A 27,640-nucleotide genomic window follows, 5' to 3' on the forward strand; every position below is an offset into this window, starting at 1 on the left:
ACTTCAACTAGGGTAGCGTGTTTGTATTCAACACGTATAGTGTCGTGTCATTAGTGACCAACACTTCTCAGCATTGTACCATCACTACCATGGTCATTTTTCTTTTTTTATCATAAATATTATATATTTTAAAGTCAAGTTATTAAATAACAAAGAGGTACTCTTATTGAACATATTTTTAAATAGGGTGTAGTGTTTGTGTTCAACACATGTCGTGTCATTAAATACCAACACTTCTTGACGTTGTACCATGGTCATTTTTCTTTCTTTATCAAAAATATTATATATTTTTAAGTCAAGTTATTAAATAACAAAGAGGTACTCTTATTGAACATATTTTTAAATAGGGTGTAGTGTTTGTGTTCAACACGTCGTGTCATTAAATACCAACACTTCTTGACGTTGTACCATGGTCATTTTTCTTTCTTTATCAAAAATATTATATATTTTTAAATCAAATTATTATTAAATAAAAAATAGGTATTCGTATTGATCAGATTTCAAGCAAAAAAATCAATCAATAACAAGTATAAAACTAAATTTATATTATATAATAAAGAATTTTAAATAATTAATTAACTTGTCGAGTCAATATTTTTTTGAAAAATCATGCATCTGACCGTTGTATTGGATACATGTATCCTTGTCGGTGCATCATATTCATAGGATGTTAAATTGATAAGCTGGTGATTCATTTTGTGTTGGGGGAGGGGGGGGGACAATTTATATAGTTAACCTGAAATATACTGAGGATAACGTTTTCTAATTTATTTGAGTTCACTTTTCTTTTGATTTACCACTGTACTTCTCATTATGTCTCCTATAATGTAAAATGACTTGGTTAGTGACACCTGCCGTGAGCGAAAGAGGCACCAGTTGGTGTGTTGCATCTCACTAGTATCCTGTATCCTTTATTCTGCACTTAATTTAGATTGGCTACTGTGAAAAAAGTCTTGCTCCAAACACTCACTCCCTGATTTCACACATATAAAACTAATGAAATAGCTCAAATAAAATAGAAGTTGGAAGCCAGGAAACATTTTCCTTCTTCTTTTGCAATATAGAATAAAGTTTCGAAATAAAATTATAATAATATCATGGCTCATGAGCTAATGAAATGCACCATGCATCACATTTTCATGTTCTCAACTGACTATGAACCAAAGTTAAGCAAGCACTATCAGTGTGTATCATCTTACATTTTACCCATTATTTTTCTGGAATTAGTACTATCAGTGAAGGTATTTACTGTTACATGTTTATGAAGCAAAAATTTACCTCGCCCACTTACATAATGAGGTGTATAACTGGAATCTCGAAACTTCAGGGTAGATTATGTCCAGGTACCATAACCAATGCATTTTAACTGACAATGACATAGGGAGATGGTAAACTATCTTGGATTATGCTATTTGTACGTAAAAATGGTACATAAGAGGTTACATAAAATGATATAGAAAGAAAAGATTGGATGAAAAGTTGACTGTGTTTTAAACTGGCAAATGATAAAGTGATGTGGAATTATATTGAGTTCCACTAATCATTGTCTATCTCTTTTAAAGATGCGTTTTAACTTTATTACACAACGTGATCGTGGCAAAGAGAGGGTAAATTATTCTCGAGTTTCATTAACCATTATCTATCTCTTTTAAAGATGCATTTTAACTTTATTTCACAACATGACTATGTGAACCAGCGTAGTCAATCACTACCAAATCCACAATTAAGATTGAGATCGTCCCTAAGAAAGCCAAAACAAGGTTGTGGATTAAATTCAATAAAATTGGAACCAAGCAACCCGAATCGTCGACGATGTACGGACTTCTTGATTACGCAAAATTATATTAATCACACCCAATTGATTTGAACGTCACAAGGTTTGAATCTTGATAAGTTCGTAGATTGTTCGATTGAAGAACACAAGAAGAAAGCAATAAAAGCCTCTCGATTGATAATAATGTCAAGAGTTGCAAAACAATGAAATATGAAAAATATTTATACTATACCAAAAAACCTAGACAAAAAAAAGAAGCACAATCTTTTATATATGGTAGGAAATTGAATAAATATAGAATTCTATCAATGATGGAAAATCTCGCGAAAGGCAAAAAAGCGTCCAACTTTACGATCTAGTCCCATCTTCGACCGCGTGTAACGTGTTGATCCAATTCACCTCGACTTTTGACCCGAACACGAAACTTATCCCATTTTGAGTCCCGAACATAATTTCATCAATGGTCGCCTTGACGAGCAATAGTGATGGCAATTTACTCCGCCCCGCTCAGGTGTCGCCCCGCCCCAAATGGGGCAAAAAAACCCGCCCCGTGGCGAGGCGTGGGGCGGGACGTAAATGGTTGCCCCGTCGCGGGGCGCGGGGCGGGGTGAGGATGCCCCGCCCGGAACCCGCCCCGTGAAGAAAAAGTAAAAAATAAAAATTAAAAATAATTTTATTTCTAAACAATTCATCCGTTAAAAACTCATTTTAAATTTGTATTTTATTATCTAATAATAATATAATTCGAAATTTTTAAAATGTAAAAAATAAAAAATAAATTAAACGGGGCAACAAATAGGGCAAAAAGTTGCCCCGTCCCCGCCCCGTCTCGTCTAAGGCGGGGCACGGGCCGCACCCCCGCCCCGAACCCGTCCCGTTGCCATCACTAACAAGCAATCCCATTGCCTTTTTTACTCGCTTTGCCTTCGATCTCGTCATCGGTCCACCGTCGACTATCAATAGATCTTTCCCTGGGGTTGACGTTGGACTTGACTTCGACGATTGCGTATCCTGGATTACATCGATGACAATGACACAGAGAGCATAAATTGTCCCCCAAGTCTCATAACCATTATTTATCTCTTTTAAATATGCATTTTAACTTTATTCCACAACATGATAATGATATTGAAATAGGGTAAATTATTCTCGGGCCGGGTCGGGTTTGGGTAAAAACCGGCCCAGCCCATTGCCCACCCCTATATATTTGGTTGGGTGTTCATGCAGGATAGATTTAAGTTTTCCAGTAATTATAGGCATAAAAATTGATAATTAATATTCTTATATGCTTTTGTGATGGCCACAGCTGTTCAGGATAGAGATCACAAATTCCTGACTAGAGCAGTTGAAGAAGCTTACAGAGGGGTGGAATCTGGGGATGGAGGTCCGTTTGGTGCAGTTGTTGTTCGTGATGATGAAGTAGTTGTAAGCTGTCACAATATGGTCTTGAAGCACACGGATCCTACTGCCCATGCTGAGGTTACAGCAATTAGAGAGGTTAGAATTGCTGCCATGTTGCTGTAATATGTCTCTAGATATTTATTAACACATTTTCCGGAGAGTGTTGGAACTAAAGGTTTATTGTCTGGTTTATTTTGCATATATCTTTTGGCATTTATCTTATTGCAACTCTTTTGCTGTCTTGATTGATTTCTAGAGTTTATGCTGTACATAATTCAATAATCATGTGTTCCTTTTTTTTGAAACTGAATTATGCTCATAATCATAGTTAAATATTGGCTTTCAGGCATGTAAAAAGTTCAACAAAATCGAGCTCTCAGACTCTGAGATATATGCATCTTGTGAGCCATGTCCCATGTGCTTTGGCGCCATCCATCTTTCCAGAATTAAGGTTCTTTGATCTATTTGTTTCTTCTTTTCGACCTATTTCTCTTACTCTTTAAGCATGTGTTTCAGCATTAAACAGATATCCTGGTTTATTTATGCTCCATTCACCCCCCCCCCCCCCCCCCCCCCCCCCCCCCCCCTCATATTATTTTTTCCTCTTTGAACGTGTTTGATATGTTAAAGTAGATAATATTGAATACGATAACGAACATGGTGGTTAATATCACACGGTTCAATTCTTCTTTAGTTATCTGGTTTGAGAAAATGTCTCATTTTTCATCTTTCTTCCCCTCGACTACTTGATATTATATAGATAACGAAAAAGATAAAGAAAAGAGTAGCTAAAATTATGAAAATTAGAAAATAAATAAATAATGAAAAGGGTAATGAAAGTATTTTAATAAGAAAATCCATAATAATTTGGTGTATTTGTACATGTTCGAAATCGGAATAAGTATGGCACGAAACCGTATCTCGCCCTGCATATGATGAATTGGAAGGGATAAAAATGATTATTCTTCAACTATTTTATTATTTTCTGTGAAGAATTCTAACAAAGAAAATTGAATTGTCAATATTGTTGCATTTTGGAAGGCAATGGAGTGAAGCAAGTATATCCGCCGAATGTTTTAAATACAATTTATCTTGCAATCTCAAATTGGACAATAAATTTTTATTGCGCCAAAGACATTGCAAAATATTTTAACATTGTACAATCCAAGCCATGGATCACATGAGTTGATATTTGCCAACTACATTTGGCAGTCAACTTTAAAATTTGACATCTCATTATTAAATTTGAAGTGGTCAATAATATCATTTCAAATTTGATATCATGTTACCGTTGACCATTCTGAACTAATGCATTGAAGTGTCAAATTTTAATTAAAAAAATTTTTAATTTATAATAATAATAATAATAAAAAGTAACTCTGAAAAACATGATCCCTGAGCATTTGTAAATGGAGAAGATGGGAAACTAAGACCAGCGACACAGAGAATAAACATAGATTACCGATCCTTGTTAAAGGAACACGAGATTTCCATTCTAGAACGGGAGATGCTATATGTACCAATTCATTTACCAAATGGAAGATCGAATTGACAAGTATCGCGCTCTTATTGGAGTGGACAATTCGATCAAAAATTAGGTAAGACATTTGGTACAAATAGATTATTCCTTCTAGAATAGATCATTTACAACATTATCGAGAATCTTTTTGATGTTTGCAATCCGAATCAATCCAGAATTTTTAAGTGCTTTACAAAAGTAAAATTAGAACCAACTAATTACTAATTTACAAAGTAAACGAGATCGTAACCTCAGAAGAAAATTTCAAAATATTGTAAGAATGAAATTAATCTCCAAATCCAAGTTGGACCCACAAAATTATCGTACGAAAGAGATTTCAACCTTGTGGAGTATAAAGCTAACGAGATAATGGTGTACTAGAAACAAAGTCTACTACTCAAAACTTCAACAATTTCCTATTTCATGATAGATAACATAACCACAATGTTAACTGTGGTAATTCCATTCCATTAACAGAATTGATCCTACAAATCAAGTTCTCGAATAAGCATTTCCTCACTTCATATCTCTGGTTATGTTTTGATTTATCGCGAATTTTACTTGCACTGAGTTTTCGCATAGAGATAACAATGCACCGAACAGAAAGAAAGGATTAAAAAAAAAAAAAAAGTACAGAACCCATTCAAAATATTGAGAAGAGTTTCACAAGAAAAAGCGAGTGGAGGCTAAGTCTGAACCAGCATCATTACTACACCTGAATGAGCGTCACAGATCTCTACATCACCAAAGGTTTATAACTCTGCTCATAAAGGGAAGGGAAGACATGATTTAAACAGAATGAGCATGATGTGGTAGCCAACTTGATACCAAAATGCAAACCATCTTATGAGATCTGAAAGGCTATACATAATTTACTTAAACCAAATAGGCGGATCGAATCGCTTTGGTTCTCATTGGTCCCATGTACTGAATCAGGTTCCATTTGTAGCCATTATGCTAATAATCAAAATCACCAATCTACCTCCGTCGCCACTTCTGACTTAGTAATCCAAGAACGCGGATCGGATCTTCATTTCACTTCTTTCAGGAACAGAACCCTTGATTCTACAGACACGCATAGTGGATAAATATAAATATTTCCATGTATCCATCTACAACTAGACAATTCATACGAATAAGAGAGCTGGGAAAAACCACGTAATAGCATAATTTGTTTCCAATAGTGTATATGCCATTTGATTCTGACCAGGCAACCCAATATTTCATCGGAACTTGTAGCCATCCTCACAGACCATTGGTTTGTCCATATAGAAACTCTTCCAAGTATCTTATGCAATTCAGCTTCACTACCAGATCAGGTCACTTCGTGCTCTCAGCTTGGAGCTGGTAAAGTGGAATCACCGAAGAGCAACAGGCTTATGCAACTCCATACAATTTCCAATCAGAGCCGGATGTTTCAATTGTCAGATCTTAAATATATGCAATTAAGCATCCTTGTGAGATTTTCATATTCTCCAAAAAAAAATGAAGAGTTAAATATTCAGTATCAATCAAGACGATGATTACACCATAAAACTCCAAGTATGAAGAGAGATGACTCCAAATATCAGCAGTTACATCCAACAGCACTGTTTGCAGAGAGTAAAAAGAGCGCGAAAAAGGAAAAATGACCAAAGCATAATTTGAAGAACAGATAGCAATTATAGCATATAATTATCTAGGTAAACTACTAGTCCATGTCAATTCCGATGTACATATCAAACAATATCCCTCACAGATTTGGGGAGACATGCAACCCATCAAAGGCCTAAAGATTAGAAGTATTATTCAGCAATCCAAATTAAAAATCTAAACAGAATTTGCACTTTCTCATTTATCAAAGACAAATGAATAAATATACTACTAACCCAGGAGTCAAGAAAATTAAAGAGCCAGCCAGCAAACACTTCTACCCAAGATAGCTGTCCATTAACTCCCCATGGACCTGAGCTCCTCCAACTGTGCTTTAATCTGATCCTGCACCAACTCCAACCTCTTTGAAAACACCTCCAATTCCAATATCTGCTGCTTCCTCCATTTCTCATCAATGAACCTCTCCCCACCTGTCACTCCACTAAAACCCAAAGGCATGGGACTCAAAGCCAACCCAAACCCACGGTGTCCATACAATCCATTCCCATTCAAATTCATTGAATTTCCCAACAACTCCTTGAAAAAGGGCGACAAACAGCTCCTCACGGTCTCCTCAATCACGTTAGTTATTGATGCTGGCATCCCCATGCCTATCGGAGTAGCCATTGGGGTGACCACACCCAATCCTACCGATGGTTGATTAATTTGAGTACTACTGGTAAAGGCATGCTGTTTTTCCTCGACTTTCACAGCTCCAGCTCGGTTTCGCTTCCTGGATCGGGGTGTCTTGCTATTTCCATCGAAGCCATTGGGGTTGTTCGGGTTAGGGCTTTGGTTGCCAACAAAATTAGAGTTGTTAGGATCATTATCGTCAAACCTGACCTCATCTATCGGGGCAGCACGAATGATGGAGCCGTTGACTCCAACACTGTCGCCCCAGATTTTACTGGAGATTTCAAAGGTGGCCTGATCGTGGGGACTCTTGAAGGCGTGATCTTTGCCGGAACCAGATTTACTGATGACGTTTCGATACTTCTTCTTGAGCCTCCTCAGCTTTTCCACAAGCTGATTCTTATTGAAATCAAGCTGCAGCTTATCCTTGATCTGGTCATAAAACGCCGTCGTATCATGGTGGTGCGATGAACTCTGTGGCCCACGCTGAGTAGTATACTCCAGAAACCCCTGCAACAGCTCGATTTCATCCTCATCAGTCCAAAGACGCTGAAACAGCTTTCGTGACTCGTCGGGGAAGGCAATAGCCTGAGGCTTCCTGGTGACGCCAGTTATGACGTCATCAGGATTATTATGCTGCTGCTGTTGTTGGTGGTGATGATGCTGGTTGACACGAAAATCCGGTACATCAGCGACGGCAACGGTGACTTGAGCGGCGGAAATGGAAACAGGAGGCCGATCCACAACAGACGCATTAGCGGGAGAAGAGGATGCGGAATCCTCATCGACGTCGACGTCAGCCTCCAGGTAGACATCTTCGCCGTGATCAGAGCTGTCGTCATCATCTTCATCATCGAGAAGGTCTTCATCTTCGTTGTAGAGAGCGTTATCGGGGTCTTGGGCGGAGGCCATGGGAGCGGTGGAGGGCCGGAGCGCGAATCGATTGTGATTAGGGTTGGGGCCAGATGCGGGGTTGTGGTTAGGTAAGGGGCTTAGGTAGGGGGAAGTGAATGGGTTCATAAATTGAATCTTTATTGGTTGCGTGTTAGGCTGGCCAAGAGCGGGCAATGGTTCACCACGTGCCGCTGGATGGATAACCAATCTCCTACATACTAAGCCCCCTGTTTGAGCCTATCTTTTGGAAAATAAATGTATTTTTAATTAGTAATTTGATATCATTTCAATAACACATTTATTCAGTTTTGCTGCTTCTATTTTGAGCCATTTGGACATGACTTTGGAGAGTTGGAAGTTGCTTTGAAGCTCATTTTATTAATTATATAAAAGTGTTTCTTTTAATTAAAAGAAATTTTAGGAAAAATTGGTTCAATGTGACTTTCTATTTAATTTTCTTTCTTTCTTGTTTTTAAGATAAAGCTTGTTCAGAAGAAATAAAAATAAAAGTAAAAGTTATATCAAATGGAACTAAAGTTACAATTCTTTTTTTTTTTTTATATCCAGGTATCTCAACTTACACTAAACTAAATCCTGGACCCTCAAGACCCTTGCCCCTAGAACCTTGGAGGGGGTAAATCGCGGGTTATGCCACAACTGGATCACAGATTCCCCCCACCACCTGTACACTTCTGCGCACAAGAGATCCTCCTCCAAATTGATTGCTCCATAAAAGTTACAATTCTTTATTTGAATTCAAGTATTGTGTGATATGTGCTAAATTGGATGGTTCCAAAGCTAGCTAAGATCAAATATAAGTCAAGGTTGATAAAGGATTTTTTTGAGAATATAAGTTGGTCAAATTTCACTTTTAGTTACATGTTTAATTGGATTCACTATTTTTAACCCTCGTTCGACAGCTATTATTTCAAAAAATAATAATGATGATGATAAATTACATATTCATTTTTAGCACCCTGTTTGAACCACATTATTATAAAAATGAAAATGAAAAATATAGTTGTTATGAGTCCTACACAGAAGATAAAAAATCAAATATGATGGTTTGATGTGATAGATGACGATTATATTTTTCATTTTAATAAAGAAATAATAGGGCTCAAACAGAGGCTTAATCATATTCACTCAATAAAATATTCTACACATAAATTTAAAACTTTCTTTACTTTTTAACTACACATTTTCCAAAAAATCACTAATTTAAAACTTCATTTTTCCAAAATAATGATTATCAAATGGGACTTATTCACTTTATTACCACACATTTACGAAACACATCACTGCTCGACATCAGTTATTTTGATTGAGAATGTGTAGTTAAAAAAATAAGAAAATATTTTGGGTTGCACATAATATTATTTTATTAAAGAATATATGGTTGAAAATAAAAGAAAGAAAAATATATTTTGAAAATAATAGAGACTGAATAAAGGATTTTTGCATTTTGAAAATAATGGGGACCAGAAATGCATTTAGAAAATTAAAATTAAAAGGAAGAGAAAATTACTATAAATTGACATATAGGGGTGTTTGAGCCACATTATTTTGATAATAATGAAGTCTTGAATAGTGTATTGATGAGAAATGTGTGGTTAAAAAATAAAAAAAAAAAATTTGATTTACATGTAATATTATTTTATCGAAAAATATGTAATTGAAATAATATCGAATCACTATTTAAAAATACATTTTTTTAAATAATGTGGTTCAAACAGGCAAAATCCATTTTTGCATTATTCAAACTTAAAACTACGCCTTATCCTTCCTCCCCAATCCCCATTCACAAGGCATGTGCTCTTCTATTTGATGATCCCTTTTGATTTCCTGAATCAGTTAGAACCACACAGAATCAGACCAAACAAAACCGAATCACAAATTCTTTTACTTTGAAGAAAAAAAAAATTCAAGAAAAACTGAAGAACACAACAAAATCCTTCAATGGCGTCAGCAATAACGAGATCCTTCTTTACTTTCAATCTTTCCAAATCTCCTTCCTCTATGCGTAAACTTGAACCACCGCTAACATTCCTCAAATTTGAGCCCATTTCGTGCAGACCCCCAAAGCCCATTTACACTGTCGTTAAGTCAATTGATGTCTTCAAAGAAGACAAACAACCAATTTCAGAAACAACCCAGGACGCAGAAACAGAGGAATCGGAGGTGAAATTCGATAAAAGAAGGCTAGAGGAGAAATTTGCGGTGGTAAATACGGGAATATATGACTGTAGATCTTGTGGGTTTAGATACGATCAAGCTACAGGGGACCCTTCCTATCCAATTCCACCTGGGCTTCCTTTTGATAAGCTCCCTGAGGACTGGAGGTGCCCAACTTGTGGAGCTTCCAAGGGTTTCTTCGAGAGTAAGAGTGTGGAGATTGCGGGTTTTGCTCAGAATCAGCAATTTGGACTTGGTGGTAATGCACTAACTTCTGGCCAAAAGGCTGTGCTTATATATGGTGGTTTGTTTCTGGGATTTGTTTTCTTCTTGTCTGGTTATTTTCTTCAATAATCAATTACCTGTTGAAATATATTGAAATTTGGTAGAGTTTGATAGTAGTTTAAGAACACTCTTTCCCACCCCAAAACAGAGTTATTCATCTTTCGAGCAGTAAAATTTTTTATTATTATTTTTTTTTTTTTGTGAATGGAGATCTGTATTATTAGCTTACATGAGATATATGTTTTGATTACTCTGCTCTTTTGAGACTTACTCGGAGATGTTTTAGTTCAAGTTTGGTATGCAAAACTAGAGAATAGGCTATACATTATCATCACGAATAAGATTCTTACTTTTCCTTCTTTCTCAATATTATCCATTTGTTATGCAATCTTCCCCACCAAACACGCCATAAGCATTTGTATTGTTATTATCATATAGTATTCGACCTTGTTAAAGAAGAAGGGCCAGTAGAATCGTGTCTATTTATACTATCAGTACCGTGTGTAATATTGTGTATCAAACACACTCCAAGGGCCAAGTCTGATAATTGTGTACTTGGAAATGTTATTCTCTGCAAGTTAAATTTGAAAATCTGTGGCTATTTCTCGTAAAAATTTGTCTAGGTAGAATTTTGGGACAAAATGATCAACGTTGCCTTCTCATATGCACAAAGATTAGGACTGGTGCTGCAGCAGTAGTAGATAATATTTTCCATGTCATCTTTTATGAGATGCATCTAGGATTATTATCTTCATTGTCTTACAATATATTTTTTGATTCTTTCCAATTATAAATTGAACTGTCCAAACTCAGATGAGCATCCATATCTCAGTGTCTTATTTGCTCTCATGTAACCTTGTGGTTATCAAAAAAGTGGACAAAGGAGAGAAATTTCTCAATACCCACCTTCTTGTTGGTTTTGCTTAACTTATAATCGGGCTTAGTTGGTGTATTTGGGAGAGACAAGTTTCACTCGAATACATATGTATGTCATTTGATGAGAATCTTCCAATTCTAGATAGGGTTCATATATGCTTGAAAACATTCTAAATAAGCTCTTGATAAAGGTTGTTGCGACATGCGAAGCAGAACAAAACACTCAGGGTGGGTGTGATTGTAAGAATCAAATTTGCATGAAAAGAATAATAAATTATAGGAAATTAAATTGTTTGATTGACTTAATTTTCAATCTCGAAAATGTTGTATTTTCCATAGAGTTTGGTTTTTGGGAAGTATGAATTACTTGGAAAATAAAAATCTACCTTACCTCGTAAAGAAAATGTTTTCCTTGTTTTTAAGGAAAACATGTTTTGGGAAATATTATTTATGAAAAAAAATGTCAATTGAACCCCAAAAATCTACTTTTGGGTGGAAAAAAGACGCTTTTACTATAATTTTACCATAAGTATTATGTCACTGTTGTTTGAATTTCGTCAAGCGATGAAACATTAGGCACTCCCATATCTATATGGTACAAAGAATTTCAATAATAATTTACATGGCCAACGAAATTATTCATCAAAGACATATTCAACTCAACGCTCTAAAAAAGTGGTAATTGCTCTGCACTTGCCGATACTTTTATCGAAGCTTCGTCTTAGTCTTCAACGAGTTTAAATTCGTCTAAATGACAATATTATACATAACAAATTTGATATTATTCTAAAGTCGCTTAAACCAATTATTGAATTTTGTTTTTTCCTCCACTTCATAGTCTCTCTTGAAATGGGAAATGTTGTGTTTTGACTGTGTTTTAAAATAAATAAAGTTTTCTTAATATAAGTTAGTTATTTTAAAAGGTCATTCTAACATTATTATCAAAATAAGTAATTTTTTAATTTACTTACAAATAAGAATAACCTACCCTAACTTTTTATGAAAACAAGATTTCACTTGAAAATAAATTTAAACTTAGCCAAACATCCCCACAAGTTTTTTCTCGTAGAACATACAATTGGAAAATAAGCCTTCTTGAGGTCACAATTTTCTTGATACAAACATCTGATCAAAATCTCCACAAATAAGAAACGAAACACTATCATAGGCATGCAGCACCATGCTTACTTGGACAGAATTAAACTAGACAACCCCCACAATCCAACACCGCTGTCACCTGCAAAATATTAAAGTAAACCAAACGATGGAAAACAATTTTACGGTAAATATTTCGCACCAAAACACATGGAATCTTAAAAATGTAAAATTCTTGACAAGAAAAGGGAAAGAAGGAAACAATAAGGAACCGGTGTTACACAGTTTCCAAGAAAAGTTCACCAACATTACATGAATAGATTTTGCAACAATGAGTCTGTATATAAAACGTGTGGACCCAAAAACATAGAAATTCACATCCCTGAAAAGTCTGCGCTGCATAATTGCAAATAATATAGCCCTTGTATCCCTGAAATATTATAGTAGAAGATGAAGGCTGGACTTAAAAAAATCTCCAACACTTCTCCATCACTACATATGATATACTTTTCCAGAGAAACCAACACAGATGCAGCCCACGTACCCAAGATCTCTATTTCCAACTTCGAGCAGGTTCGCAGTAGGGGTGCGCTCAAGTCTGAACCCGTTAACTTTGTTGGTCAGATTGTTTCTGACCTAGTTATAAACTGAAAGGACACCACTGTACATATATATCATCACTGCTGGAGTCCTGGATCCAGTTTATTTTGTGGTGCCTTGGTTTTGACCTGGTAAACCTTCTTCAATTGTCTCTCGTTTCCTGCAGCAGTTAAAGTCTGTTGTTGGTTATAAAACATGACATCATTTCCTTCAGCAGGTCTACCAATCCATTTAGGAGGTGGTAATGGAAGTGGACCCACGTTTTGCGCAAGTTGCTGATGTGGGTTTCGTATTTGACCTGAATTTGGTCGCCTGGTTCCGACACCATCTTCTATAGTCAAATTATGGATGTCATTTTTCAAGTTATGATATTGTTCCTGACTTGGTTGCATCTTGAAATTTGCCCTGTTTTGTACATTGTTGGATAGACCATATCTAGCACCTTCCATCAGTCCTCGAGGATTGAACTGTCCATGTAAAAAATTTGGATCATCCCAATAACCTCTTCCTTCCACATTTCGACCAGCTCCCCCATCATACCCAGATTGACCAGGTATTCTAGACTTATTTTGTGGATGGTTTGAAGAATTATGATAAGATGTTCCATCGGAAAAGCCCCTTTCATAGCCAGGCGGTCCAGCTGGCCTTGGTCTGTTCGCTACATGGTTGCCATGCGCATTGCGATAAGCCGCCTGCTCTGAAATTCTGTAGTCTGTGTGATTTGATTTAATGTTCAGTGTGTTATGAACCAGACGATAAGCAGCTCCTCCCAATGTAGGACCAGATATTGCCCCTGATACTTGTGGCCTGTGAAATAGAAGCAACCACCGAAGTGCTATAATCCCATTGTAGCATAATAAATGACCATCACATTTTCCAAGCAAGGTAACAATTTTCTATTACTAATTTCAGAGCTTAGTGTAAACCTACAATGCCCCAGAATTTTCAATATGCTGTAATCTGAATATTAAATTCCAAAAATGGTGAGTCCACAATATCTGTGTAAATTCTAATACCTTTCTCGGCCTAGCATACCCCTGCCACCATTGTCTTCGTGCCATAGTATAGGGAATGGTTTTATGTCAGTAGGTCTCACAACCTGCAGGTAAAATATAACGGACTACATCAGAGTAAAGCTAAAGAAACTTTATTGTATACAATTCAAAGAAAACCAAAATCACCACTAGCAGAAAATGTAACATAAAATAATTTCTTAACAACCCCCCCCCCCCCCCCCCCCACCCCCAAACACTGATACACTATCTTGAGGAACTAAAAGATTAGATGCTACACTAACTTCCACCTTATCTTTTTCTGTAGGCAGCTGGGGATAGTGTAAACTTACAGAACTTGATTATCCATAATGTCTTCCAATTCATTGATTGGGGAAGGAACTACTTGTTTCAACCCATTCCGCTTTGTCAAACAAATAAATCCATTCATTCCACCACTGGCAAAGTTGAAAAGCAAAGAAGAGATCATGCACCAAATGCAAGCAGACAATTAATTACCATTGTTAAAAACTGAAATTTTGCTAGATTGACTGAATAAACCAACCTGGCATTCGTATCTATTCTCCATGGTAATTTCTCTATGTCAGAAAGACGATAGCACCAGGTAATTTGGGCAGCCAAAGGATGAAGAGGATGGACATATAGTAAATCAAACATCACGCTATTCCGAAATTGTTCTTCCTCCTACAAACAAAAATGTGAATTGCCAAGGCTTTTCTTCTGCTCCCTTTTCTCAAATAAAGAACTTACTGATCATGCAGCAAACTAGTGTAAAGTCCCTGTACATCAAGATGACATCTTGATGTAACTTAGGCATGATTTTGTTCAGCATCTTGTAGCAGTTTAAGCTGTATAAAATATGGACTAAAAATATTCCACCTTTAACTCTTGCGGTTTCAAATATAAGAAAAGTATTAACCATCATCTAAGTAATCCCAAACAAAACAGCCTCAGATTGACAGCGAAGGTTTTCAATATACGGAGTATGAGAAGGAAAAAGGGAAAGATACGACCCAAATATTGCAGAATACAATGATTCCCAACACAGAAGGAAAAGAACAGGTTTTATAACATCTTTTACTTTCTAGTGTTTGTAAACAGTAGAACACTTTTGCAGAAATCATTCTTTGAGTAATAGCAGTCTTTTTGTAAGCTTTGTTATAAATTTGATATAAAGTTTACAGTAGCAGTTCTCTCAGAGCGGCGGCACATTCTGTAAAAGCAAGTTTCTTCTTATTCTGAGGCATTTACATTTTGCGTATCTTGCTAGCTCCTTTAAAAGACCCAAGTTGGCGTAGATATAACGGTGATGTATTTCTGCTTAAAATGGTTTTTTTTTTTTTTTTTAATAGGTAATCAAATATTTTATTAATCATGGAGAGTATTATCAATTAATACAAGACAAAAACGACATGAAATTGGTCAAACCCATCTACATAAGTATTAGCCACGACATTAAACCAAGTATACAATGTCAAATAAAACAATTCTTTAATCTGCTTTGTTGTCCGTGTATGATCATCAAAACAGCAGCTATTGCTCTCCCTCTACACACATCAGATGATGTATCCTGGGATAAGGTCCCAAACAATCTTGCTATCTTTATTACAAAATCTTCTCCTCCATACCTTCAATACATCCTCCACACGCTATGAAAACATCCAATCCATATGTTTGAGAAACCAAAATACCGTTCCACATGGAACGAACACCGTCACAATGAAGGAACAAGTGATCAATCATCTCTCCATTCCTCCTACACATATAACATCATTCCGTAACATAAAAACCCCTCAATTAGAGGTTATCCACCTTAACACCTAACCTTTCACAACCGTTCATAGAAAAATGCCACCCGAGGGGGTAGTTTACATCGTCATACCTTCTTCTAGGGGAATGAACTCTCCTCAGTTTCCAATAAGGATCTAAAATAAGAGCTTACAGAGAAGATGTCATCGCGTGCCAACCTCCACCTACTACAATCACTCTCTCCTATCCTGACGTGCAACTCATACAAAGATGTCAGGAGTAGCGTATAATCATCCAATTCCCAATCCTGTAGACCCCTCTTAAAAGCAATGTTCCAGCTGGGATTTCCATTATGCACATGTAGCACATGTAACACTTGATTCACCATAGCATGTGGCATCAAAGTAATACAATACAGGGATGGATACTCCACTCTTAACGACCTATCTCTACACCAGCAATCTTCCCAAAATCTGATAGTATTGCCATTCCCCACCACATACGTCAATCTATCCTGAAATTCTCTCCACTCTTGTTGTATATACCTCCACAAACTCACCCCATAAGAACCACGATCCTCGGCTAAGCACAATCCCCCTTCTAAAACATCATATTTCGCCTCTATAATTTCTCTCCAAAAGCTCTCCCTCTCCACATTAAATCGCCACAACCACTCACCCAACAAGGCCTTATTAAACAATACAAGACTCCTCAATCCGAAGCCCCCCGTTTTTATGGGAGAACACACTACACCCCAGTTAACCAAGTAAAGTTTCCTCTCCTCCCTTAAACCTCCCCATAAAAACTCCCTTTGAATACTCTCAAATTTTTTTGCCAATGAAACGGGAATAGGAAACAATGACAAGAAGTGGGGAGATTCGATAGAGTGAACTTAATAAGGGTAAGACGGCCTCCCTTTAAGAGGTGCATACACTTTCAATCCGCTAACCTCCTCTCCACCCTTTCCACAATTCTGCTCCAAATGTGTATATTTCTGTTTAAACCTTATATTGATGATGTTTTTAACATTTGGGATCACAACCAACTCAAAGAAAGAAATCTCATTGCTGCTAAAGAGTGATATGAGTGAAGATATAACTCAGAGTTGAACCATTATAAGAGCTTGTTTGATACAGATTTTAAGCCAATTAAAATTAATTTTTTGACCGTTATTTCACTATTTAAGCCGTCATTTTTAAATTCTTCTCTTACAAGAAATCAATTATCAAAATTTCTACCAAACAAGCACTAAATCCCGATTTCTCTTATTGCCTTTTATACACTTATAGATTTAATATTACATTGTCAAAGATCATTTCTAAAAAATTTCAGAGGATAAATTTTGGAATAGATAAAAATTGAGAACAAATTTTTTAGAACACCTCCCCAAAAATATGCTCAATTTATTCAATCCCTTCTGGGTTAAGACTGTCAATAGAGCTAATATAATGTATGTAATATCTCGAATTTTTATTATAAGTCGTTAGATTAAAATTAAGACTTAAGTGCATTATTACTAAAGTCTAATGACCTTATTGGTTATTGACCTAGTTAAATAACTTTATCAATTACTAGCCAATAGTTTGAGGACCTAAGTGAAGAGTTAATTTAGAAGTTAAATGAAATTATAAGTAAATTATATGTAAATATGTTAATTTACCATGATTAAAGACGATTTATTTGACCACTTCACCACATTTTAAGCAAAGTAATTGCTTTGAATACATAAATAAACGTAATTGATTTGACCAAGAGCATTATTTATACCAAGATTCAAGCCAAATCAATTGATTTGATCACATGATTAAAGCTATTGATTTGACAACTTTCGAAATAATGCACCAATTATGCTTTGACCATGCCTAATATCTAGTCATTTCCTTTCAACTTTCTACACATGGTCCAAGAACTTGCACTATAAATAGGAGTTAAACTTAACATTGGATTATCCCTCACCAATTATTTACACTCTCCCTCTCTATCTCTATCATTTTGTCTCTATACCTTTACTCTTTCTATTATCTTTTTCATATTGAATATAGTCACACACTTACACAATCACACAACTCGATACGTGGCTCAAGGATCTCCTGCCAACAATCACTACTTCTATCATTTTTGAATTGTCAAGTGAAAGGTAAGTTTAGTAGTACGAATTGTTAAGTTTAGTAGTACGAATTGTTAAGGGAAATTTATGCTATGAATATGATGCGAAAATTCAAGTTAGGATTATGATAAGGGTCATATATGTATAAGTTCAAAGGACCGAAGTTTAGCAGCGCTACGCACGGAAATTATATCCACGAAATTCGAAGTTTAATTCTCGTGTCTCCATATGTATATAATGATTTTCCATAATTAAATATGAAATGCAAATTTGTTATTACTCATTTATTAAGACTTATCACACATGTATATGTTAAATATTTTATAGGTAATTAAAAGAGGTGGGTTCGAGGCGATCAAAGGTGGATTGTGCTTACAAGGTTGAAAATGAAAAATGATTTAAATAATTGAAGATTTTAATGATGTTTGTTGTATTTTCTTTAAAATTCGTTTTAATCCTTTCATGTTCAAAAAATATTATTATTTTTTCATTATTTATAAAAATATTATTTTATGGTGCATGTATAATGATTACAAAGGTAAAAATTTGGGTCGTTACAATGTACCTTACTAAACCAAAGTCAAAACAAACATTTGACAAAAGGAAAGAATCTGTAGAGAGCATTTTGGTATATCTAAGCACGGATGAATCACCTACTACAAAAAGTTCAATTCAAAACGAAAATAAAAGCAAGTTAATCAGCAAATCAATGTTATGCTCCCCAAGCTCTGACTGCGAAGGCCCCACCATAACAACTAATCTTCCCACAACTCAGTTCATCTACACAAGTGCACCCTTCCCCAAATAGACTCTTTACTCAGCCATCTTTGAACTCTTGGTTTTGGAAATGCATTTATTCTAAGAATTCACAAACAGTACTGAATATAATTCAAGGGAGCCATACCCTACCCTCCCCTCCGAAAACAATAAATAAATTGTTGTGCATGTGATTCATATAGAATGGAACATAGGCCCCCGCGGTACGGTACAAGGGTATTTTTTGTACGGGCTTTAAAATCTTATATGGGCCCAGGCTAGGGTTAATATAAATAATATGTTGTAACCCTATTTTTCAGAACTAAATAAAGAAATCTCCGTTTCGCTCTCATGAACGTAAGCACACCGCCGAACCACGTAAAATTCTTGTGTTGATTTTCGTTTTCATCTCTTTAATATTGCGCATAAAATCCAACATAAATTATAGTAATACTACTATTAATAAGGAAAATACACAAATAAATATATCTAATGCCATACATGAAAGGAAAAGAAATTAGCCTAGCGGCATATAATTACATAGCACCACCGACAAAAGGGGGCAAAATATAACACAAAAATCTTCCGAAAAAGGTTCAAGGATGAAAAACATATGTTACCGAAAGCCTTCACATCCAGCTTTCATCTTCAGTAAAACATATGCCATAGTTACTTACTCCGGCTTCTCATCACGTGGTAAACGTTAGCCACAAAAGGCTCGTAATAGGATGTGAAAAGTAGAGCTGGACCAATTAAAGCGGAGGGTGGTGAAAGATATCTCACTCAGCTTTCCTTTCTTTTCTTGTAAATCTCTATTCTCCCCACACTATGAGATACGAGGATTTCAAACCTCAACATCTCCCCTTCTATTGTCATTCAACAACTATAAATTAAATGTTCAAGAAAACACCAAGCCACACTTAACTACTTGTCAGACCACTTTTCAATATCAACTTTGAATGTGACTTATCTATATGCATACATATATATAACCTTCAGTGTAAAATATTACCCTTCATGCATGCTCAAATGTTGGATAGCCAGGTCTTCAAGCTTAATGCTTATTTCAGAAATTCAGTAAGGCAGCATATCCACTAACATAAAACTCTGTGATTAACTAAGCTTGCGTAACAAAGTATATATTCTTAACAGAGGCTCCCAACATACAAGGAAAAGGGACAAAAAATAATAATAAGACAATTTTTCATACCGTCAAGGTGTCTTCAAGCTTCTTCGTCTCCGCAAGCAATTTATTCTCATCAATGAATGGTAATTTGGCAACACCCTGATCATTTGGCAAAAATGAAAGATGAGGTCATTTACAAAGGTAAAATCTATAGGGAGATGGATAATGTCACCCTTCACCACAATGAAGACGTTTAAATGCAGAATTTACCTGCCATGCAGCACGCTTTCCATTCATGTCAATTTCAAAGTCTAGCAATGTTTGACAAGTACAAATTATTTCCGGGGAAAATAAAAGGAAAGAAAAGATAAGACGGAAAGATAATCGAGCTTTAGAAGACAACTGACTATACCAGTTGGGTAGAAATCATATATAGGGGACAAAGGATCCATCATCAATCCCCTGTACTTTTGAGGGAGAGCACTAGAACTGTGGTATGGGGAAAAAAATATACACAAAAATCAATACAGATAACTAAAAGGAATAATCAAAGGCAAATCTAAGAGTTACAACTCTTAAAAACAGAAAGAACAATAAAGACCTTGCAGCCGGCAAGGTTCCTAAAAGCTGATCAAGGGGTTTAAACGGCTCCCCAGGAGAAAACAGTATCTCTAAATCAGAAAGGCCCTTAAGATCAGATGCAAACGGAGCATAATGATATGGAAAGTACCTGAAATAAACATCATAGGCATCAAAATCTACAGCATAACATTTCAGAAAATTATAAATTTACAAGAAAATTAGAACTTTTTATCATTAAACAGTCAAAAACTCAAATTTTTTATATTAACGTATAAAGCCAGCGAGCTAGCAGATTCAAGTTTGAATTTCCAAGAGATGATGAAATCAGCTTTCCCATCCCCAAGTGAAGTGCCCAGAATCAAAGCATCAAAAAACATGAATTCCATGACCTTGTGCAAATGACACCAATCTTTCAATTCAAAATTTGAATTGGCAACAGTGATATTGCCATTAGCTTTCCCAATCTGATCCCTTCACAAAGAAAAAAGGATTTGATATTTTATACTTTTTACATTTCTTCACACTTATGAAAACATTGAGAGAGCAAGAAATTTTTTCCTTATCCAACAAGTCCTCCCAAATGGACATGTCTATTCAGCTTCAATTCTAAATCTATTTTTTTGCACTTAAGTTGCCACCAAGTCAATAAATGAGTCCAGGATTCAACAGCAACAGAAAATGAAATGGCAAAGAAAAAGAATCTACTAATTTTTTTTTTATTAAGGAGAGACAATACACACCATTGCCAGGAGCATACACCTTGGTAATAATAGCGGGAAACCCAACATAATCCTTCCACGTACTTTAAAACCTGAAAGAACAACTTTATACCTATCTTTTCCAGAATGCAAATAGTCTGCATCTTCACAATGACAACTCCATACATCCGAAATGATATTCAAGCAAGCATCAAGGAAACAACAGTAATAAAAACAAGTGGGGGGGGAGAGCGAGAGACAATAGTTACAATCAAAAAAGCACAGAGTGACACTTCAACATGTGAAAAATAGAAATTAGAATCTTACAGCAACTATACTCCAATCTATAAACCTCAATCAGATTTCAATTTGACTCCCAAGATTCAAACGATTGGATTATCATAGTATGTACTTCTACATTCAAGGATTAGCATGTTGAAACTCAAGAAAGAGACTGCTGCACAAATTTTCCTTTCTCATTTAAAAACTGGAACCCTCCCAGTTCATCTGACTCAATTTCTCCTTCCTTCTTCATCATTATCCCTATCTTTTCTTTCCATTAACTAAATTTACTAAATAAATCAGAAACTAGACCATCTTGATAACTATAGATAGAACAAAAAGTAGACCTGTCTGAGCTCAAGCAGCAAAGTATATGTTGTGTGCGTGTGTTTTGCTAATACTAATAATATCCCATAAAGTAATAGACCTTTTTACTCAAAGACTCTGGAAGCAGAAAATAATATCGAGTTTTGGTAGATTTAATGACATAACAAGACCCAAGCAAGCTGAAAAGGATCTACGAAGATTCCTACATTTCACGTGATGCATATGCTTACCACTTCCGTTCTAACTTCATCAATCTTTTCAGGCTCTGAAATACCAAATTTCTCAGAATAATACCTTTCTTTGTACCCAGGCTCCCCCAGTTTCACCTGACAAGATGAAAATCTTAGCCAGATCAATAACTGAGAAAAAATTATTTACATAGGCATATCCAGAAGAAGTTTTGAATACACTGGTACAATGATTCCAACAGACAAGGCAAAAGGATTAAAAAGTCCTTGTTGTCACTTCAATTGTCAGCCAAAAATAGTCAAAATCCGAAGAACCAAATATAATCCACTATATATATATACAAGAATGATCTAATGAGCAATGGCGCTCATCTTATATTAAGTACCAGTGAAGTGCCATATAAATCTATTTGTGGGTAAATTTATGGTGGGCTTCAATATTTAAATTCAATTTAAAATCCACCAATGAATTTATATTATATGACACCGGTACTCAGTATATCATTCCCGTATATATAAACACTTATATTTATACATGTGCGTGGGTGACTGAGTGTCTAAAAAAAACAGCCTGCTTTCACAATAATAATTAGACGAAAACATTCGAAAATATAGCTATTAAAACCTATGTTTGAGACCAATTTTTTTGTTGAGAATATGTTTTGTAATAGTGATCTTTTAGAGAATGTGGCTGAAAAGTAGGAAAAAAATTTGGATTTATGTGCAAAATATTTTATTGTGACAATGTGAGGTTAAAATGGATCAAACAAGGGCTAAAGGAATTAGGAACAGATCATATCTCTATGATATCTAAGAAACACAAACATTACACCAGCCATTTGACTTCACAATCTCAAGTAATGAAGAGTTGACTAATTTTGATATTCAGTTGCTTCGTAAAGAGAGGAACCACCTTGTCAATTGCTGACGCCCGTGGCTCTACATTAACTTCTCCTCTTGCTTTAAGTTTCATCTCTTCATTATTCTCATACGCCTGATGCACACAAAGAAAAAGATAAAAGGAAAAGGAAAAGGTCACAGAACCAGTAACAAGTTATTGAAAACTGAAAAGCTTTACATATGGATCAAACACAACAAGAAAACATTCATCTTTGAAGCATGGTTCAAAAAATAGCATATGAACAAGTTAGTTTTCACCAGAAGCAGCGAAATATGTAGCATCAGGCAATCATTTCTGCAAAAGCTAAAGGTGTTCTCCAACGTATAATAAAGGCCAGGAGAAGAGTGAAAAATGAGGCTACCTGCTGTGTTCGAGTTCTCTTTTGAAAGATTTGATCTTCATAGACGGAAACTGCTTGAGCAAAGTGCTCTACTCGATCTAGGATAACCTGAAATGTAGGACAACAAAAGCAGAGGTAACAAGAAATTACCAAAGTTAAACCTTCATAATCATAAAAAGGGGATTCAATGAGTAAGACATTGAGGTAGTTACTTCCATAAAAACATTTATACAAAAGCGTATCTAGATTTTCACCATTGTTCATCACATTGTAAAATCAAATGGGATTACTTTCAACAAAAAAAGCCATTTGATTCAGCAAAGCTCAAAGTGGTACAATCAGTCCGAGTGTACTAAGGCTTCACTGTATAGAAGTAATACTCCTAGTTACTTATTCAACTTCCTCTCCATTTTATGTGGGTTTATTAATTGTGGGGGCAAAGTGGGGTGGAGGAGGGCCACTAAAGTCATTTTCATGCCAAAGTTTTACTTCAGACCAGCATACTGAAGGATAAATATATTTAGAATATTAATAAATCAATAATGTTGGTCGTCACAGAGCTAACTTATTTCCCATTACCTGGCCACTCTCACCATCACATGCGTCTTATTCTAGGAAAATCCATATTGTGAGGAAAAGGTTTCGGTCTAGTCCCTGGCATCATAATTAATGTGATCCAAACATATATTTTTCACAAATCCAGAAAATATGAAACCATTGCCCACCCAACATGCTCTATGTATCGTAAGGAAAGAACTTCCTCAACAGGGACACACGTATTCTTAAAACTCAAGAATGCTAGGACAAAATCCTATACACCATCGTTCGTGATGAGAATTGCATGTCTTGCTGAATCAAGCTCAGGTGTAAAGCCGAGAGAAAATTACCTCACCCGCATCAGTAAGATAACCACCCATGGCTGTGAATTCCCTTCTATAAACAAACATGAGCAAATTAATGGCACCCTACATCATTGAAACAGATAATAGTGAAAACATGATATTTACGGAATAAAGGGATGTTTCAATTCGAAATGATGAAGATTCCCAAGTAATAATATATCTAGAGATGGTTATAGTAAATCATCAATGAAAGTTTTGAACTTTGCACATACCTCTCTGATTTCTAAGGTAGGCATATGAGGAAGAAAATCATTGCCAACGAAAAAGCATAAAAACACAAAGTCGTCCACCAGCCTTTCAAAGTTAATCTTAAATGGAGGGTTCTGAATCTCCATATCATATCTCAAATATTCTCGCAGTACCCAAATGTTGAGAAACTACCAACAAAATAAAGATGTATCAAAGAAGAGTTGTAAAAGAATTACAAGTGAACAAGACAGATAAAAGTAAACAACATATGATCATCAACCCATAGCTGTAAGGTTTTAACCTGATACTTCTTCTTATGAATGGGAATGCCATTCATCAACTTCCCATTTGCATCGGGAGATTGATCCTCCCGACATTCAGCAGCCAAATGACCAGCTTGACCACAGATAAAGCATTTTTCCTGCTGGCCAGGCATAATGATCACCTACAGCATAAGAAACAACAAAACAAATTTCATTGCTAGGAAAGAAAAAAATAAAAATAAATAAGAGCTTTTGATAGAAATAGAGTTCAAAAGTTGTAGCTATAGACCTCCCTCAATATTGAGAAATGTACTTCATGTGTAGCTAGAGATAACATGATTAGATCTGCATCCTATTTGGAAAAAAAAAATGTATGTTATTTATGACATGCAGTACAAATAGACAAACCAAATTGTCTTGAACAAAAATAGTCAGCAAAATAGGAAGGAGACTGAGAATAATAATTTAACCAAAACAGTTATATTTTTATTTTTGCACTCACCAGACCATATAGACAGTGCCTGGTATTTGGATCAAAGCCAGGAAGATTCCGTTGTAATCGAATGTAGGACATAATTTTGTGCTCTCCCTCACCAGGAACATTAGCATCAGACAGGATAACCTTCAAATAACCACCCAATGCAAACAGGTAGATAAATTAAGAGAGACGTTCTTTTGTGAAGCCAGAAATGTAATAAGAAAGAGCAGAAAAGATTAAAAATGATAAGACTCGTAGAATCTTAAAACATAATGAGAAGTGAAAAATATTCTACGATAATGCTAATCAAACCTTTGTAAAGCGCCAACTGGGATTGCGGTTCAACCTACATTGTATATAATATTGAAGGGCCACAGAGAGCACTGCCATAAATTCAGTGCCAGGGGTGATGACATTTGAATCGGATGTTTCGGACTTCTCTTTACGTGATAAATTTGCCCCCTCAAGTTCAAACTCTTGCCTCAATCTTTCTTCTTCAGCTTCCTGATATGAGACAATAAGAAACAAAAAGTTCTTACATTACTATCATAACTGCATAGAAATTTACTTTCAATGACTATGAATTTTTTTAGACAGAGAACACCCATACAGCGGCCGCAGCATCTTTTGCAGCCCTGAAACGACGAGACCTTTGCTGGTTAATTTTAGCTCTAGGAGCCACTCCATCTGCAAGAGGAAAAATGGTTACAGCTAAGTTCAATCCTTCTTGGAGAAGAAATTGTGAAAATGTTAATAAGAAATAGCGTACCAATTGCCATGAAAAGGAGCTTTCTTGGGCGAATTAAAGAGAAAAGGTGGTCAATGTAATCAAAGATTGATTTAAATACATCATGATACGTTGTAGGTGCAGGCTGCATTCAAAGGAACAAATGTCACGTGTTCCAGAACATAAAAACCATGGTTTGAGAGATGTAGAGAAGTAAAATCCACTAAAAACTCAGAAGTATAACTTCAATTAGCATACTTGATTTAACATTCATCCAACATACATATGGCTTTCATGAATGTATAGCCACTGGTTCCAAAAAGATCAAAAACTTTCAATGAACAATTTCATACGCCGTGTCAAAACCGTATATCGAAAGCAAAAAATGAACTATTCATTTCCTGTACTATACAGGAAGAACCATTTGAACCAATACTTGTTCAAGCTAAACATCTACAAAACTTAGTATAATTGACAGCAGCGGAACCTAATGCATTCAATGTCTGGCCATGCAGTAGGTTTACCTGAACACCTTTCTAATATACGAAAACAATTTAGTAAGAAGCAATTCAATAACACACAAATTGATTGTACATTTTACTTGAAATCCAGACCATGAGGTTAATTGATTATACATTATATTCAAAATGTTAAAACTTGGGAGCCTCATTCTGTAGCCCAAGACGGAGAATGTCTCTGAAAACTTTATGAGGGTGTTTCCTTCTCATTGGAGAAGAAGATTGACCTTGATGTTCAAATTGTTGACTGAAGCACCAGCCATGTCACTAGCCACATCAGCTATTATACATGTCACATAGCATTGTTGTTTGGTTACTTACCTTTCTGTTAATCTTCGGGAATGTTCTAGTATACATATTTGGAACTGATACTAATATGTATTTATCAACTACATTTAGATTCTCAGAAATACAACCTTTTGGTTTTCTCCACAGCTTCATCTCACTTTACCTTTTCTACTTTCTACTAAATAGTGCACCCTTTAGATTTAGTCAATTCAAACAGGCAAAGGATGCACAGCGAGCTCAAGAGGTTCAGATACGATATTCTTGCTAACTAGAATTTCAGAAGACGGAGGCAAAGAAGTCTTCAATACTTATTCTTCTTAATATCATAAAAGTGGTCTAAGATGATGGCAACATATCTTACGTCCCCCAAACACTGGCCTTTGGAGTTCACTGAGTTTAGGCGCTCCCTCCCGCATGAGGGAATCCTTTCTCAACTGATTAAGAATGGCATAAAAATCAATGCATATATTTGTATTTTCCTGCACTTTTAAAGCTGTTTAGCTTATGTATATCCAGAAGTACACAAGGTAAACGACCAGTTCTCTAAACATTACTTTCTTCCCAAAAAAAAAAAAAACAATTCTACATAAAGGTCGCACGAACTCCTTAATCACAGCACAATTTTTAAAACCACAAAATAGCCAGTACAGATAATTACATTTATGACAACCCAAAATTGAGGAAATGTGATGAAAAACTAATTATCGGAAAAAAAAAAATTTGAAAGAAAAAAAAATGTTCACCTTGCCTTCTGGGTGAAAACAGGGATGAATAATACCATTCATATCCAAATACAAATTATCAAACTCTACGCCATTAGGATTAGGCTTAGATAAATCAACAGGTATTGACACCCCATTTCTATCCTCCCTGGGCTCTTCCTCAACCACGTCCACAATACACAGCGGGTACCGATCTGCAAGCCACCTGTAAAAAGCCGGTACTCCCATTCTTCCTGAAACAGTTAGTCTACCGGTAATTCTCTTGTACAGTAACTTTTCCCTTCAGCTTGAAAATTGAACTCAACTAAGATGTTAATTTCAATTAGGTGAAATTAGAGTTTGAAGAACTGTGATTTGTTTGTATACGATATACAATACACGCATCTATACATATGCACATGGTGTTGCTTTTGCTGAAGGGGTTTTAAAATGGGAGAAGGTAAGGGTTGGGTGTGTCTTCCGTCCTGTTCTCTCTCTAGAACTGTGTGCGAGAGAGAGAGAGGGATCGACTTCACGATTTGGTAGGTGCTGCGGGGAATTTGTTACGATGACTAAACTGCCGCTATACAATCGATTGTAGTACAAGTTTACGACGTACAA

At 35.7% G+C, this 27,640-nt stretch overlaps 3 protein-coding genes and 1 pseudogene across 3 annotated transcripts; 2 read left to right on the plus strand and 2 right to left on the minus strand.

Annotated features, from left to right (window-relative positions):
• The first annotated feature begins 3,010 nt into the window (after positions 1-3,010).
• Positions 3,011-3,697, plus strand: LOC111381182 (guanine deaminase-like). The gene is made up of 2 exons (XM_023004925.1): positions 3,011-3,271; positions 3,522-3,697. The coding sequence occupies exons 1-2, from the start codon at positions 3,071-3,073 to the stop codon at positions 3,633-3,635; spliced, it is 315 nt and encodes a 104-aa protein (XP_022860693.1). The 5' UTR covers positions 3,011-3,070; the 3' UTR covers positions 3,636-3,697.
• Positions 3,698-5,343: 1,646 nt separating this feature from the next.
• LOC111381180 (probable transcription factor At5g28040) lies at positions 5,344-8,047 on the minus strand. The gene has a single exon (XM_023004923.1). The coding sequence runs from the start codon at positions 7,977-7,979 to the stop codon at positions 6,624-6,626; it is 1,356 nt and encodes a 451-aa protein (XP_022860691.1). The 5' UTR covers positions 7,980-8,047; the 3' UTR covers positions 5,344-6,623.
• Positions 8,048-9,614: 1,567 nt separating this feature from the next.
• LOC111381186 (rubredoxin-like) lies at positions 9,615-10,571 on the plus strand. The gene has a single exon (XM_023004929.1). The coding sequence runs from the start codon at positions 9,813-9,815 to the stop codon at positions 10,380-10,382; it is 570 nt and encodes a 189-aa protein (XP_022860697.1). The 5' UTR covers positions 9,615-9,812; the 3' UTR covers positions 10,383-10,571.
• Positions 10,572-12,478: 1,907 nt separating this feature from the next.
• Positions 12,479-27,640, minus strand: LOC111381188 (annotated as a pseudogene).

Source organism: Olea europaea, unplaced genomic scaffold (genome assembly GCF_002742605.1).
Source record: "Olea europaea var. sylvestris unplaced genomic scaffold, O_europaea_v1 scaffold2266, whole genome shotgun sequence".
Classification (NCBI taxonomy): domain Eukaryota; kingdom Viridiplantae; phylum Streptophyta; class Magnoliopsida; order Lamiales; family Oleaceae; genus Olea; species Olea europaea.

Coding starts and splice junctions, on each gene's coding strand:
- LOC111381182 (XM_023004925.1), top strand. CDS start 3,071: ATGGCCACAGCTGTTCAGGATAGAGATCACAAATTCCTGACTAGAGCA. Junction 3,272..3,521: donor AGGTTACAGCAATTAGAGAG/GTTAGAATTGCT, acceptor ATTGGCTTTCAG/GCATGTAAAAAGTTCAACAA.
- LOC111381180 (XM_023004923.1), bottom strand. CDS start 7,979: ATGAACCCATTCACTTCCCCCTACCTAAGCCCCTTACCTAACCACAAC.
- LOC111381186 (XM_023004929.1), top strand. CDS start 9,813: ATGGCGTCAGCAATAACGAGATCCTTCTTTACTTTCAATCTTTCCAAA.